This window comes from Miniopterus schreibersii (genome assembly GCF_964146895.1).
Source record: "Miniopterus schreibersii genome assembly, chromosome: 2".
Taxonomy (NCBI): domain Eukaryota; kingdom Metazoa; phylum Chordata; class Mammalia; order Chiroptera; family Miniopteridae; genus Miniopterus; species Miniopterus schreibersii.
In genome coordinates, this window is record NC_138102.1 from 20,333,440 (window position 1) to 20,348,407 (window position 14,968).

At 50.0% G+C, this 14,968-nt stretch overlaps 1 protein-coding gene across 5 annotated transcripts in view; it reads right to left on the reverse strand.

The window, feature by feature from the left end:
- Nucleotides 1-24: 24 nt before the first annotated feature.
- Nucleotides 25-14,968, reverse strand: part of FGFR1 (fibroblast growth factor receptor 1) — a 49,154-nt gene continuing 34,210 nt past the window's right edge. For 3 of the 5 annotated variants that reach the window (XM_081127567.1, XM_081127570.1, XM_081127568.1), the window contains 15 exons: nucleotides 14,861-14,944; nucleotides 14,430-14,602; nucleotides 12,632-12,755; nucleotides 11,423-11,613; nucleotides 9,339-9,483; nucleotides 7,114-7,310; nucleotides 6,130-6,275; nucleotides 5,786-5,907; nucleotides 5,253-5,363; nucleotides 4,501-4,691; nucleotides 3,572-3,694; nucleotides 3,265-3,335; nucleotides 2,783-2,920; nucleotides 2,506-2,611; nucleotides 25-2,387 (listed from right to left, as the gene is read on the reverse strand). In XM_081127567.1, the coding sequence (XP_080983693.1) occupies nucleotides 2,211-2,387; nucleotides 2,506-2,611; nucleotides 2,783-2,920; nucleotides 3,265-3,335; nucleotides 3,572-3,694; nucleotides 4,501-4,691; nucleotides 5,253-5,363; nucleotides 5,786-5,907; nucleotides 6,130-6,275; nucleotides 7,114-7,310; nucleotides 9,339-9,483; nucleotides 11,423-11,613; nucleotides 12,632-12,755; nucleotides 14,430-14,602; nucleotides 14,861-14,944 (2,099 nt within the window). In that variant the 3' untranslated portion in view covers nucleotides 25-2,210. Of the gene's footprint in view, nucleotides 2,388-2,505; nucleotides 2,612-2,782; nucleotides 2,921-3,264; nucleotides 3,336-3,571; nucleotides 3,695-4,500; nucleotides 4,692-5,252; nucleotides 5,364-5,785; nucleotides 5,908-6,129; nucleotides 6,276-7,106; nucleotides 7,311-9,338; nucleotides 9,484-11,422; nucleotides 11,614-12,631; nucleotides 12,756-14,429; nucleotides 14,603-14,854; nucleotides 14,945-14,968 lie in introns of all 5 variants that reach the window. The other 2 variants (XM_081127569.1, XM_081127566.1) reach the window with 2 other exon arrangements.

Genomic DNA, 14,968 nt, shown 5'->3' on the forward strand with positions numbered 1-14,968 from the left:
ATGGTCATTTCATTTTCTCTCAGGTCAATTTCACTATCTTTTATTAGACAGCCAGCTCAATCTCTGGGGAAATTCATGGGTGATTTGAGTAGTAACAGCAAGGACATCACTTGTAACAGTGCTTTATATTTCTCTAGCACCTCTCCCAAAGGCATATAAAGCCCTGCATAGATCCTCCATCCATTCCCACAACATTGGTTCAAGGGCCAAGGCAGAAATGATCATCACTATTTTACAAGGAAAGACACCACTATATGGTCTGAAAGCAAATGTTTTTAAGAGCTAAAATTCATTTCCTGGCTCTGTTCACCAAATTATGCCTTCATTAAACATAAACACAAACTGTAATATGTTGACAGTTGCATATTTACAGAGACACAAGAAGGGAACTGATTTACAATAGTAGCCAACACTGCAGCTGCCAGAAAAATAGCTAGCTCAGAAAGGAAACTTAAAGCAGCAATCCCATTTTCCCTACAGAAATGAAAGCATATTGAACTTTCTTTTGTATTCAGCCGTAATCCGGCAAAAAAGCAAGCTTTTGGTATAGAAGGTGCATAGAAGCAGGTTGAACACTTTGAGCCAGGACACACTGGGTGAGTGCAGTGATAGCCAGCAGGTGGCAGAGGAAGTAAATCTCCAAGCAGCCCAAAAACAAACATTTAGAGAATTTTTCCCCTTTCCTGAGGGATGGGGTGGAATTTGTACAGGAAGAACTAAAGGAAGCAAGATCTGTGATAGTCCCAACACATGCAGTTTGATCACATGGATACAGAAGACTGGTGTGGGGGAGGACAATGAACACAAAGCAGGCTGGGAAACATGAAGCAAGGGACCATAATGTAAACCTAGTCCTGGGTGACAAGTTTCTCCTTCCACAGCGGCACAGGCATGCTCTGGTCAGAATAATCCTTAGCTTTCCTCCACCTCTTTAGCTCTACCCCTTGGCTATTCCGAGGTAGGCCCTCAGCTCCCTCCTCTGACCCTCTGACCTACCCAATCCCACCAGTTTCCCCTGAGGAAACAATTTGTGGTTGAGGGCTGGGGGTGGAGTAGGGGGTGTCTTGGCTTTGGCCCAGCAACTCTGGTGCACTGACAGGACGTTCCTGCCCATTATGCAGATGTCTTTGTTTCCTAACTTTCCAAAAGCATCCAAGAGGTGGGAGGTATGTCCGGAGGTCTCAGTCCAGGACCTAAAGGGAAGAGGTTAGGAGGAAACTGCAGGGAATGGACAGACACAGACCAGGGACCCATTATTCTTGCTCCCTTTCAGTTGACATTCTCTCCCTTGTCACACAGCCCATATAAAAATGAAGCAGCAGCAATTTTTATTTGAGGGACCTAAACTGAAAATAGGTTTAGAACATAATTTAAAAAAATAAAACAGCAAAAGTAGCAAAAAATATATGACCTTTTTAAAAACATTTTCCTTTTTTTTTTTTTCTTTTTTCTTTGTTTTTAATATATAGCAACTGATGTCTCCCAGCCACCAGGAGCATCTTACCCAATGGGTAAATCTCTGGTAACGACCCTTTTAAAAAGACATGTAAATATATACTCAGATTTATACACTTTGTGTTTTCTTCATAGCTATGTACAAAGCCCCCAGTTTGGGGCTGGGCCCCAGGGCCACGACACTGCTCCCAGCCTTTGCCTCCCTGTCCTCTGGTACCAGGTATTTGGTCAGCAAAGCAAATTAGTATCAGAATTAATAAGCCAATGGCACCATCTATCTGGAGCAGAGGTCGCCTTCAACGGAGGCCCAAAGTGGTGACCTCCCCCTCCCTACTACTGTAGCCTTGAGGACTTGGCACCTGCTACCAGAACACAAGGGTTTACGGGTTACTGTGAAGCAGACAAAACCAGCATAAGAAAACTCAGTCAGTTCTCACTTGCATGCCTGCTCAGCACGCTCACCTCCTGTTCCCTACCCCTCCAGGCAGTGACAGGTGGCGGGGAGGGGTCTTGGTCCACCATTTGGGAGGGAACGGAGTGGCCATCAGCAAGTACCTGCCTCTCTGCTCCTCTCTCTCATAAGCAAGTTGAGAGGAGGAAGAGAGATGAAATCAGTGGGGTGAAGGCCTCAGGTGGGCAGCTGGCTCCCGCCAGCAGGAAAGGGACAAGGGGAAGGCAGTGAATCCAGCGGGGAGTGGTGGGTGAGACTCAGAGCTGATGATGGAGTTCGGGGAGGGGCAGTGCTGGGGAGCTAGTCAGCGTCGTTTGAGTCCGCCATTGGCAAGCTGGGCTGGGTGTCGGGGGAGACAGGGCTCCTCAGGCAACGGCTCGTGAGAGAAGACAGAATCCTCCCCTGAGGAGCAGGTAGAGCTTCGGGTGTCGGGAAAACTGGGAGAGTATTGGTCCAGGGGCATTGACAGGTCCAGATACTCCTGTGATGGGAGAAACAAAAGAACAATAGATCCAACACTCCCCTCCCTACGGCAGTCTTAATTCACAGAGATGCACCTAACTGATGATGACTGAAGGCTTAGGACTGGGCAGCCTCACCTGGTTGGAGGTCAAGGCCACAATGCGGTCCAGGTCTTCTACTAGCTGCTTGAAGGTAGGTCTTTGAGACGGTACTGCATGCCAACAATCCCGCATCATCATGTACCTGCGCAGGATTGTAAGGTCAGGGGAGAAGCATAAGCAGAGAGGCTAAGAAGCTCGTGGGGGAGGGGCTGTGGCAGGAATGACCCTAAACACCCCGTTTCTTCCTCTTCCCAGCAAACCCACTCTGCCTCCAGGGCCTAGCTCAGGACCTTGGGGATCTTCCCATGCTTACAGCTCATTGGTGCAGTTGCTGGGCTTGTCCATACGATGACCCTCCTTCAGCAGCTTGAAAAGCTCCTCCACAGGCACACCAGGATATGGGGAACCTCCCAGAGTAAAGATTTCCCACAGGAGCACCCCAAAAGACCACCTGTAAATGAGCACAGAGCCTATGGGTGTTGTGAGCACAGGGCTTGGCCAACCTAGAGTCCTTTCCATCTCTCCTTCACAAGCATGTCAGATGTCAGATACTCATCCCGAGCCCACCCCCCCAACCCCCTAACACAAATCCTTAATTCCAAGGGGACTACCAGGGGACAATGCAGAAAACAGATTGGCCTTTCAACCCCCAGGAACAAAGTAAATGGCTACATCCAATGTTTTGTTTTATCCCCAAGATGCAAGACTCTCATCAATTCAGAGGGGAGGACAGGATCCTATTGTACCAGACATTTGCTATTCTACATATCCCTGGCAATTGCCTTTGAAACTCACACATCACTCTGGTGGGTGTAGATCCGGTCAAACAATGCCTCAGGTGCCATCCACTTCACAGGCAGTCGGCCCTGCAATCAGCATGGGGCAGTTGGGGGAGGCCCAGGGCGGGCAATGAGGGAATACGGAAGGTACATGAGGGACTGGACTTGGGAAGGAAAGCATATGTTCAGCTCATCCCACCACCCTGTTTCTCAGGCAGAGCAACCTGCACCAGGCTATAGCAGAGAAGGCTGCACGGGAGAAAGCCTAGCACAGCAGGGTCCTGGGCAGAGGACATGCACCTAGTAGCCTCGTTAGCACTTACATTGGTTGTCTTTTTATAGTAGTCGATGTGGTGAATGTCCCGAGCTAGGCCAAAGTCTGCGATCTTCATCACGTTGTCCTCCGTCACCAAGACGTTCCTGGCGGCCAGGTCTCGGTGTATGCACTGTGGAAACAGGAGGGGAAACGGGAGGAAGAGGTGGAGAGAGGAGGGTGGGATGCAGATGAGCTATAAGGCTCTATGGGTCGACAGCTGTAGACGCACATCAGAAGCCAGCTCTCTGAGTCATGCTGCACTCTAGCACTCACTTCGCAGCTGGCAGGCAGGCCCAGTTACCTCCCAGGCCTTCTCCTGCCACACCACTCATCCCCTGGACATTCCAGTTCCCTGCTAGAAGGTCCCTCTTCTCCACTTCAAACCCAGCCATTCAAACACTTCCAGCTCTAGGCCTCTCGATCACTTTAGCAAACCCCTGTATTTGCCTCCTCTCCTGGTCCTTCCAACTCTTAGCTTTGGATTTGCACTTGGAAAGGCTGACCCTTTATGCTTCTGTCCAGTCTGTACAGGTGTGTGGCCACAAGCCCTGTCTCCCCAGGCCCAGCACAGCCACACTGGGTTGGGGCCCAAAGCCAGCATTTACTGAGTATCAAAAACTGTTCTTAATATTCTCATACTTCATTTTACTCCACAACCATTCTTATTTTATATTTGAAGAAATAGAAATAGAATATATTCAGTATCTGCCTGGGGCAACTCAGAAAGTGGCAGCGCACAGATATGAACCTAACCCAGTCTGGTGCCAAGGCCACATAGGTTACACTGGCTCTCCTGACTCTGATGTCCCCTTACAGCCTAAGTCAGTGCTCAATGTGTCCACCACTCCACCAAAGGACAGAAAGTCATAAGCTGGAGTACAAGAAGGGCCTTGTTCCCTTCCCAACATCACCCAAGGGATCTGCCAGGTACCTTACCTTCTTGGAGGCGAGATACTCCATGCCTCGGGCCACCTGATAGGCGCAGGACACCAGGTCCTTGGAGGAGAGCTGCTCCTCTGGGTTGTGGCTGGGGTTGTAACAGTATTCCAGCCCAGGAGGCCTCCGGGCCTGCAGGTACTCCCTTAGGTTGCCCTTGGAGGCATACTCCACGATGACATACAAAGGACCTGGGGCGTGTAGACAGGGAGGCCATCAGGGCAGGCAGGCCAGTATGCAGGTTTCACCTTACCTCAAGAAAACCCTATGCCCAGTGGCACACCCTGACCTAACCTCCCATTTAGGGAACCAGGGAAATCCATTCCACTACTCAGAGAGAATCAGGGAAATAATTCTTCCTAGCATAGTCCAGAAAGTTCCCAAGCAAAATTGGGGTTAAGAGCCCTAATCTAGACCACAACTACTACTCACCTATTTCTATCCACACACTGTGTCCATGAATTCTAGGGACACCTGTATTATCAGATGAGTACCAATGATCATCAGCCCAGACCCCAAGGGATATATCCCAACTACTGCTAACCCTGCCTCTCTCCTTACCCTGACTCTCTCCTTACCCTGCCTCTCTCCTTACCCTGCTTCCCTAGTGTGGCTGAAAGATGCATGGCCACCGATACCCCAGCTCAGTGTCTTCTCCCTGACAGATACTGTTATGGGAACAGAAGGCCCAGGTTCCCATTTGAGACCCGATCCCAGAGGGGGTGGGAAAGCCAGCCTGGCTTAGTGCCTACCATCCTGCGTGCAGGCCCCCAGCAGGTTGATGATGTTCTTGTGCTTCCCAATCATCTTCATCATCTCCATTTCTGAGATCAGGTCTGACAGGTCTTTCTCTGTTGCATCCGCTTTGCACACAATCGAGAGACAGGGACAAGACTCATTTACTTTGGAAGGGAGGGCAATAGGAGAAAAGCTAAGGGACAGGGGGTAAGGTGAGGTGCATACCCAAGGAGTCCTTTTTTTCCTCTAGTGGCTTCTCTCCTCCCCTTTCCCTTCCCTCCCATGACAGCTGGGGCAGAGGGTATGGTAAGAAAAAGCAGCTAGCAATGGAATTTAGAATAACACCTGACCACAACCCAGACTGACCCCAGGTCATGGCAATCTCAGGGTGCAGAGTGTCCCCTCCACTCCCAGGAAACCCTAGGCAGGCCGTGTAGCAGGTGTGGGCGAGGAAAGAGCACCAGAGAGGGTGTTTCACTGGGCCCAAGGCCACAGTTCCTTTGGCACAGGAAGGAATTGTTTTTACCAGGATGGAATCATCACTTACACTTCAACATCTTCACAGCCACTTTGGTCACACGGTTGGGCTTGTCCTTGTCCAGCCCAATGGCCTCCGCCAACACCACCTGCCCAAAGCAGCCCTCTCCCAGGGGTTTTCCTAGAACCAGTCTTTGGGGAAACAAAGGGAGGTGTAAGATGGGGCTGGTGAAGTCCAAACCCTGAAAGGGCACTCCACCTCTACCTCTCCATATTTCACTCGGCTACGAGTAGAAAGTGGAAATTATTATTTCTGGATACACCTGGTACACCTTCACTTCCTAGAAGGTCTCAGTACACACAACCCCACCACCAGAATAACAAACAGACTTCCTCACAAGTTCAGAGTATTACCTGTCTCGGGGCAGCTCCCAGCGAGGGTCTTCGGGAAGCTCGTATTCAGAGACCCCAGCCAGCATGGGGGTTCCACTGGAGGAGAGGCGTGAGGGCCGAACGAGCAGAACCCCAGAGTTCATGGACGCGCTGGAGTCAGCCGACACCTACAGGGAAGCGTGAGGTCACCCTTCTAGCGAGGATGGGGGCAGTGACACAGATTCCTCCAATTCCATGTAAGGGCTTTTCACCAATGGCAGAGGTATGTATCTGTTACCTGATGGCCCTTCCCAGCACAGAGTGGCAGAAAGACCACGAGAGGTCAGGAAACCAAAGTTCTAAAACAGACTTCTTTTTGCCACCAACTAGCCTTCTTGGGCCTCAGTTTACTCACCTTTCACATGAACAGACCATACGTACCTCTCACAAACTGACAAAAATTATCATTGCAACAGCTCTATCTTATTCTGATTCTTTGTGAAAATCCTGCCTCGGATTGTGGATTCCTAATTCCCAAAGCGCCTCCCAGAACTAGCATAGTTCTACGTGAACGCTCCCTCCTCTAATAGCCTTCACCTTCTGTTCCAGTTCCTTGGAGGAGGGGAGGGTGGGCACACAGGAGAGAGGGTTACTTGGGACCCAATTAAGGTCCTCCTCTCTATATCTCTGCACCTCTCACTGGGCCTTGGGGATAGTTCAAATGCACAATAGCCAATGCACATTCGCCCCAGCTAAGACTTTCTCCCAATCCATGTGCCAGGCGAGCAGGGGACTTGCAGCTGAGGTATGGTGGGCCTATGGAATTCATGGACTGGGAACCTGACGCTGGAACACGTGGGTCAGGACATGCCACTGCCCCTGGCCCACAGTCAGAAAGCAAAGCTGGAAGCAGTGGGTTGGGGACAGTGGAGAGGCAGGGAGTTGGGGGGTTCCTGGAGAAGCACCTGGAGGTGCAGGGAAAGAAGGGATGCAGGGCGTGCAAATCCCCTATCTACTTTCTGTTACCTGTCTGCGCAGAGGGATGCTCTTGGCCAGCTTGTGCACGGCCATCTGGCTGTGGAAGTCACTCTTCTTGGTGCCACTCTTCATCTTGTAGATGATGACAGACCCCACCATGCAGGAGATGAGGAAGGCCCCCGTGCAGTAGATGATGATCTCCAGGTACAGGGGCGAGGTCATCACTGCAGGTCTCTCTTCCAGGGCTGAGTCAGTGTGAACAGGGTATTAGCAAGCTCAGGGGGCCCAGCCCACTAGGGTCCCTAGCTCCATAAGAAAAATACCACCCATCTCCTTTCCTCTGGGGATCTTTAGGGCAGAGAAGAATCCTAGCTAGTATTGGGGCTCTGGCACTGGGCAGATCAGACATCTTGTGATCCTTGAGGCTTGCTGATTCTGCCCGAACCCTCCAAGAGGGACAGGCTAGAACTATCTTGCTACGCGTGGCCCATCCTCATTAATTCAGGAGTCCTTGCTCAGCTGGACTGCTGGGCTAGATAGGTACCAGGAACCCTGCAGGGACAGCAGAGAGGTCCCTTCTTCTGGGTTCCTTTTTCAGCCTCCCATGGAAGCACGTGGCTCTTCTCTGCAGTGCCTGAGCACTGCGTGTGCACACTCATCACATGGGGACAGGTTGACTGTCTTGCGTGTCTGGTGGTCTGAGGGCAGGATGGCGCACTGTTTATTTCTGCAGGCCACAGCACCTGGTGCACAGTGGCACTCAAAGAATGTCAAATGGAGGTGGCAGGAAAGGGTGTGTCTGTGTCAACTTCATATTTCACCTTTCACCTGTGCTGTCTGTCTCAGGTCAGACACGTAAATATTTACACCTAGCCAAACCACAGGCAAAACTGACTAAATTTCCAAACATGCCTGGACTGCTCAAGATGAAAAGTGTAAATGTTTCTGCAGTTCTTAAGAATACTACTCAGAGCCCCTAACTCCTAAAACTGAAGACGGAAATGGGGGGGGGGGGTCATGTTCTATTCTGCTGTCCCATCTTCCACTTAGAATTTACCCTGTTCCCATACAAGCCCATCCATTCAATCCATCGTTCCCTTCTGCATGAGAGAATGGGAGGGGTAACGTCCAGCACTCACAGCGCTGGCTGCAGAGAACACTCCATCCCTACCAGTGTGAACATCCCTCTTCCTTCCACAGCCCTCCTCCCAGCCCTTCCCTTCAAAAAACCCCAGCCAGCCCAGAGGCAAGCACCCTGGGGACCTCCCCCAAGAGGTCCAAGAGAACTTCCAGGGCCTGAGCCTCAAGAAACTTCCGGGGCCTGACAAGGAGACTGCAGAGCTGATAACAAGAAGTGTTTCTGTTTTTCTCTTTCCCCAGTGTTGAGAAACAAAGACAACTAAGTGGGAGCACACACGGACAAAGACAGTGACAGTGATAAAAACAGAACGCTTCTCTGCCTTGAGCAGGGGTGTTATCAGACCCTGTTGGGCAAGCAGGGCAGAGGAGGAAGAAGAGGGGACAGTATCAGCAGTCACAAGAACAGCACAGCGCCCAGCCCCACATGCAGGCCCTCAGAGAGGCAGCAACAACCAGCTCCAGCCCTGCCGTCACCAGCCCACCACCCTGAGCAGGCTGCGGGCTCCTTCCTTCCTGGCCCAACACAAAGACCTCCCCTCTTGAGAGAAAAGATACATCAGTACCCAAAGAGGATAAATGGGCACCATCTAGCCCCCTGTGGCTTGGCCTTACTCGGCTCAAGTCTACTTGTCTGGGTAGAACCTCTCCTGTGATCAGAGGATGGCCGTAAAAGAGGGTGGCCTAGCATTGCTAGCAAGCAGCAAGCCCCTCTTTAGAGTGACTACATTCAGTTAAAGGAGGAGTGGGGCCTTTCTGAGACTTTGGGGGCTGGCAAAAAAGGACCAGATAAGTCAGGGACAGCTGCTGGACCCAAGGATGGAAGGAGCCTGCCCTGGAGGAGAGCCCGGCTACAGGTTAAATCCAGATCTCATGCATGCATTACATGGGCCCAGGGGAGAGCCAGATGCAGGTGTACAAGGTGGGAGGCCTCCGTGTTCCTGCAAACGAGGAAAGCTCCTGTGGGAGCCTTGAGGAATCGACCCTCAACGTTGGACAAATTGCTGGAGCCACCCACTGGCCCATGGAGCCCATTCCTCGACCTCCTGGCTCTGTGTCTCCCCCAGCCCTCAATGCATGGTCCCCCCGTGCCCGTGGCGAGGGCAGGACATCGAGAGGAGAAGTACAGTGTATACCTTCCAGAACGGTCAACCATGCAGAGTGATGGGAGAGTCCGATAGAGTTACCCGCCAAGCACGTATACTCCCCCGCGTCCTCAAAGGAGACATTCCTTAAGTGAAGCACTTCCATCTCTTTGTCGGTGGTATTAACTCCGGCAGTCTAGAAGAGACAATGGAAGCAAAATGGACAAGCACAGGACATGAGACCTCTAAGAGACACAGAAAGGGAGGAAGAGAGAGGGGGTGGATAACCAGAGGAAGAGATGCTCCCCAGCGTCTCCTTCGCAACAACGAACAAACAAAACCACCAGGCAGCGAGACCTGTTAGAGGAAGAGAGTGAGGCCCTGAGGGAGGAACTCCAGCAGACCTGAGATGACGAGGGCTGGTTACTACCCTTCACCAGACGCTGGCAGCCCCTGGCCCATCCAAGCATGCGGGCGGTGGGCAGCATGGAGAAATGGGGCCCGGCAGGTGGGGGGGCTGTTTGGTTTCAGGTAAAGAAAGTCAGAGGGCACACACAAGAGGGATGGAAGGGGTGCTGCAGTCACACGCATGCACGCACGCATGCACACACACACACACACACACACACACACACACACACCTGTACAAACAGCCTGAGGATGGTGGTTCGCAAGGGAAAGCCTGGTCCCTTCATACCCACCACTCAAACCTCTCGTCTGCACTATTATAATGCAGCAAGACTGTCCCTGAGAATGCACGCACAGCCGAGGAACACACACAAGGCACAGAGGGAGCCGACACCAACACAGTACCAAACCAAACCAGCCTCCCAGGCCGGGTATTTTTCCATGGCTCTGGGCTAGAAATACAGCAGGATAACAGGGAGAGTCAGGTGCTGGCTTCCCCACCTGCCCCAGCAGCCTGGGGCTGAAATCAAACTCCCAGCACAGGGCCCCATCCATCTCCCCGTTACCTTTTGCCACAGGTCTGGTGACAGTGAGCCACGCAGACTGGTTAGCTTCACCAATATAATTGGAAACCTTACACACATACTCCCCGCTCTGGGCCTCTGTCACATTGAACAGGGTCAGCACTTCCGCATCCGAGCTATTAATCCCCGAATGCTGGAACAAACCAACGACACGCCAGTCAGTTGGGCAATCAGAGATGTGGCCATACTTTGCTCCCATGTAACACGGAGGCAGGGAGCTAAGGCAACGGAGACGTTAAGTGAGACTTATCATCTTTCCTTTTTAGGCGGACAAAATAAGTTGTCTGCAAAAGTCCGAAGCATTTGACTGCAAAATAAACTAAAAAAAAAAAAGCACTGCCCCCAATCAAATGCAATTTGTATTGAACCCCCTCTTCCAGGACTAGGGCAGGGATTGTGAATGGCCAGAAACAGTGTCCAAGGTCCAAGGCCATGGCCCTGTTTCCCACACTGCAGTTTCAGCACCGATAGTGAAGAGAAGGGATGGCCAGTAAATCTTTGGGACAGCCAAGTGGGAGGATGAGGTCTAACTCTGGGACCAGGAGGTAAAACACTTTCCCAGCTTCTGGTTACTTCCTGTTGCAAGATCCACTGGAGGATTAGGCAATTACCTTCCCTGGATTAATGGAGCATTCAGGGACAATCAAATGTCTGGGAGTGACAGGAAAAAGGAAGAAAATGCCATTACTAATACTGCTTTAGAATTTACCTGTGGCATTTGCCTTTTCAACTCTACCTAAGCCGTGCCCTTATCATTCACCCCACTTGCCAGAAAGAATGTGACTTGGGAAACAGGACCGAGACTGGAAAATGCTTGCTGGAAGGGCTTGGGACCCGAGCAATGGAAAAGCAGGACTCCAAATGCCTTCCTTGAGTAGCCGACCCAAAAGTCTGAGCAAAGTCACTCTTAAAGCTCCTTAGGAACCAGCGATGCCCAACCACCTCCCATCACACCTCCAGTCTGTGACCTGTCACTAGTCCTGGGAATGTGGATAGTCCCTATTTGAGATGGAACATGTATTCCTGAAGGGTAAAGGATGAGTCCCAGTCATGGGCACTGAACTGGACCACAGCTACTCCAGTCCCAGGAAATACTGGTCTCCTTCCCAGCACCCAGCCCATGGACACTGGGGTCAAGATTACCTTCAAGATCTGGACATAAGGCAGGTTGTCCGGACCAATCTTACTCCCATTCACCTCGATGTGCTTTAACCACTGGATGTGGGGCTGTGGGTCACTGTACACCTTACACATGAACTCCACATTGCTGCCCAGGGCCACGGTCTTATTGGCAGGCAACCCTGCCTGCAGGATGGGTCGGTGAGGGGACCGCTCTGTGGAGGAAGGGAGAGGAGAGGCTTATCAGGTCCTACCATGGCTCCCTCCTAGCTGGAATGCTGACAGAGAGCATCCCAAAAACCACAAAGGGAAGTGCACTACCCAGCAGTTCTGCTGAGATCCTTGAACCTGAGCTAGGAGAAGAGCCACCTACTTGTCAGGCCCTAGGCTATTAGGAGCCTCCTCCTCAAAGCAGTGCCTCCATATTTATAGGCATAAGAAGTCTCTCTTGCCTTCATGGAGAGCCCTATAACTTAGTCACACCCTCAGACCTCAGCACAGCCTACTTTTCCTTAACTAAAATTACAGAGTCACTTAGACTCCTGCTGTTAAAGGTGCGATCCAAGAGAAGCAGCCCAGCATCACCTAGGAGCTTGTTAGAAATGCCGAATTGTAGACCCTACCCAAGACCTCCTGACTGGAAGCTTCTTTTTAAACCATCTCCTCAAAACCAAAACAGAATGCTGGCTGTGAAACTCTTTATTCTTAAGATCTCTAGAATGATACTGAGAATGTCCAGAAGGAACAGGCTGTAATAACAGCACCTTGCGTCTCGCTCGATGCCCTGGAGTCAGCATGGGCCTGGAGTTCTGACCTCCCTGAGCCCCAGTTTGCTCTTCTGTACAGCAGGAATATTAGTGCCTGCTTTGCAAGGGTGCCATAAGACTGGCAGTTGATGTGTTTGAAGTGCCTAGCATACTGCTGACATTCACGAGCAACAGCTACGATTATGCTGAATTTAACATCACTACTCCAGTCACTTCTTGCAGGAGAGACTATCAGCAGCACCTTTCACATTATAGTGAGTCACAGCACTATCTGATCCTCTCAACTCTATTTACAGATAAGTGAGGCACAAAAGAGGAAAGTAACCTGCTTAAAGTGACAGAGCTATAAAGTGCCTCTACCATCCTCACTCTATCCCCAACTAAACCTGGACTCCATGGCTGGTTCCTCAACGACCCTGCTCTTTTCCCTCTAAGTTCCCATTCCTGTCGCCACTGGCTTTCTTACCCACAACGTCAAGCTGGTAGGTGTGGTTAATGCTGCCATACTCGTTTTCCACAATGCAGGTGTAGTTGCCCTTATCAGAAGGCACCACGGAGTCCATTATGATGCTCCAGGTGGCATAACGGACCTGAGGGGAAACATGCCAAAGGGCTCCATTGAGGGTTTGGAGGAAAATGCAGGAGGAGCCACGTGGCAGCACTGGTGCCCTGTGGCATTTACCCGCCAATCTGAGCACAAAGCACATGGCCCAAACAGCACTGTGAGACAGGACAAGGCACGGTTTGCCCACTCCTACCCCACCCACACTCTGAAAGAACGTATCAGGCAAACTGGGTGTGAGGAACTCTGGCTGTCTACCCACAACAGCCAAGGCCATCGTGACATGGACAAATATACCTTCTCCACTCTCCCAAATACGCCGGGCACTTTCCCAACGCTGTGGGCTATCTGAGCTGTTCCTGGGCTGGACCAGCTCCCGGCAAAGAGTCTGGCCCTGTCTGCCCTCGATGTCTCACTTCAAAAATCAGCTCCTCTAGCCTGATCAGTGGTCAGAGCTGTTCTCTGTACCTCTAATGAAGCACTGATCGCAGCCTGCTCTTAATGACCGTGCTCAAGGACATCTGCCCTCCTGAGACTGAAATTCCTTATGGGCAAGAGTGCTGTCTTGTACCACTCATAGCACCGTGCCTCGCATACAGCAAGTGTTTGGTGAGTTAATTTAAAATGTTCCCCTATTTTTTCCGCTCTCCTCTGCTCTTAAGATTAATGAGAAAAGAGCAGCTAGGTGGGATGGGAGAGAAACGGGAACTATAAAGATGATCAGAGACTCTAAAAAGAGAGATTCCAATGAAGACGTTTTTCCTACAATGTTGGGCAAAGAACATGAACAATTTACACAACAGGAAATGGAAACTGTTTATTAACATAAGAAAATTCCAAGTCTGTTAACAAGCAAAATAATGCATGAGAACAATGCATTATTTTCACTTATCAAATTTGTTGGCTCATGCTCTGCGATGGGAGGGTGAACTAAATTTTCTCTTTAAGAAAGTAATTGTTACCACAATAAAATAAAATTTAAAAAAAACAACAAAAAACTATACCCAACTTGTTACCCACATCATCCTCCATTAGAGCAAATGGCACAAAATGTTATATCTTCCCATTGTACTTTGAACTCTCTTTTGCCTAGTGTACTTTCTGGAAAGACATGTGTTCAAGAAATGTTCACATAATAAATGAATAAGTGAATGAATAAAATAACCTAATTACCAGGAAAAAAGTAATTGAGTAATATGCATCCAGGGCTTTCAAAAAAAGCTAATACTCTGAACTAGTAACTTTACTTCCAGCAATCCGTCCTAATGAAGAACATTTAAAAATGCTGACAAAGATTTAAGTGCAAAGATACTGGAATATTAATTATAATATTGAAAAACTAGAAAACCACTAATAGCACAAAACAGTTCATCCAATTATGGGACATTTTAAAAGTGGAATACTACGCATTTATGAAAAGTTATCTTTAAAACACATGGCAAAAGACTCATGCTATAATGTTAACATGTGACAAGATAAGAAATACATACATGATGTAATTAATTACCTAAACACCATATATGTAGGAAAAAGATAAAAAAATTCAACTCTATTTGCACATGCTTGTATTTGAAATTATTCTAAAATGTACCACTTCTATAGTTAGAAAGCATTATTTGAAACAGGTAAAGGCATATAATAAGGATTTCCTAAGCCAGCTTCTCCTGTTCCTCTACTCTAATGTTCATATATACACACATACCTTGTAGCCTCCAATCCTGTGGTCAGGTTTGAATTCTTTGCCATTTTTCAACCAGCGCAGTGTGGGGTTAGGAGTCCCACTGGAAGGGCATTTGAACTTTACTGTCTTGGCAGCTGGCACTGCGTGCAGTTTCTTTTCCATCTTTTCTGGGGACGTCCAGTATGGAGCCACGGCTGCCCAGGAAAAGCGAAGAGAGACAGGCAGGGGGCTAGTCAGGCTCAGCAGCAAGGGGCCAGGACAGGACCTGGAGACACCCTGCCCGCCTGCCCAACACCTGTGAACAATGCCTGCACTGATCAGGATGCCCTAGGGGTCCCACAGCCAAGCATCAACCCCCACGTGCCTGTTCCTCCCATCTTCCAATCACCTAACCTTCCCCTTCCCACCCAGACCCAAGGGCAGTAAGGTAGGAAACAGTGTCTCACGCATACGGTTTGGTTTGGTGTTATCTGTCTCTTTCTCCTCTGAAGAGGAGTCATCATCGTCATCGTCGTCCTCCGAGGAGGGGAGAGCATCTATGAGAAGGAAAAGGGGCACTG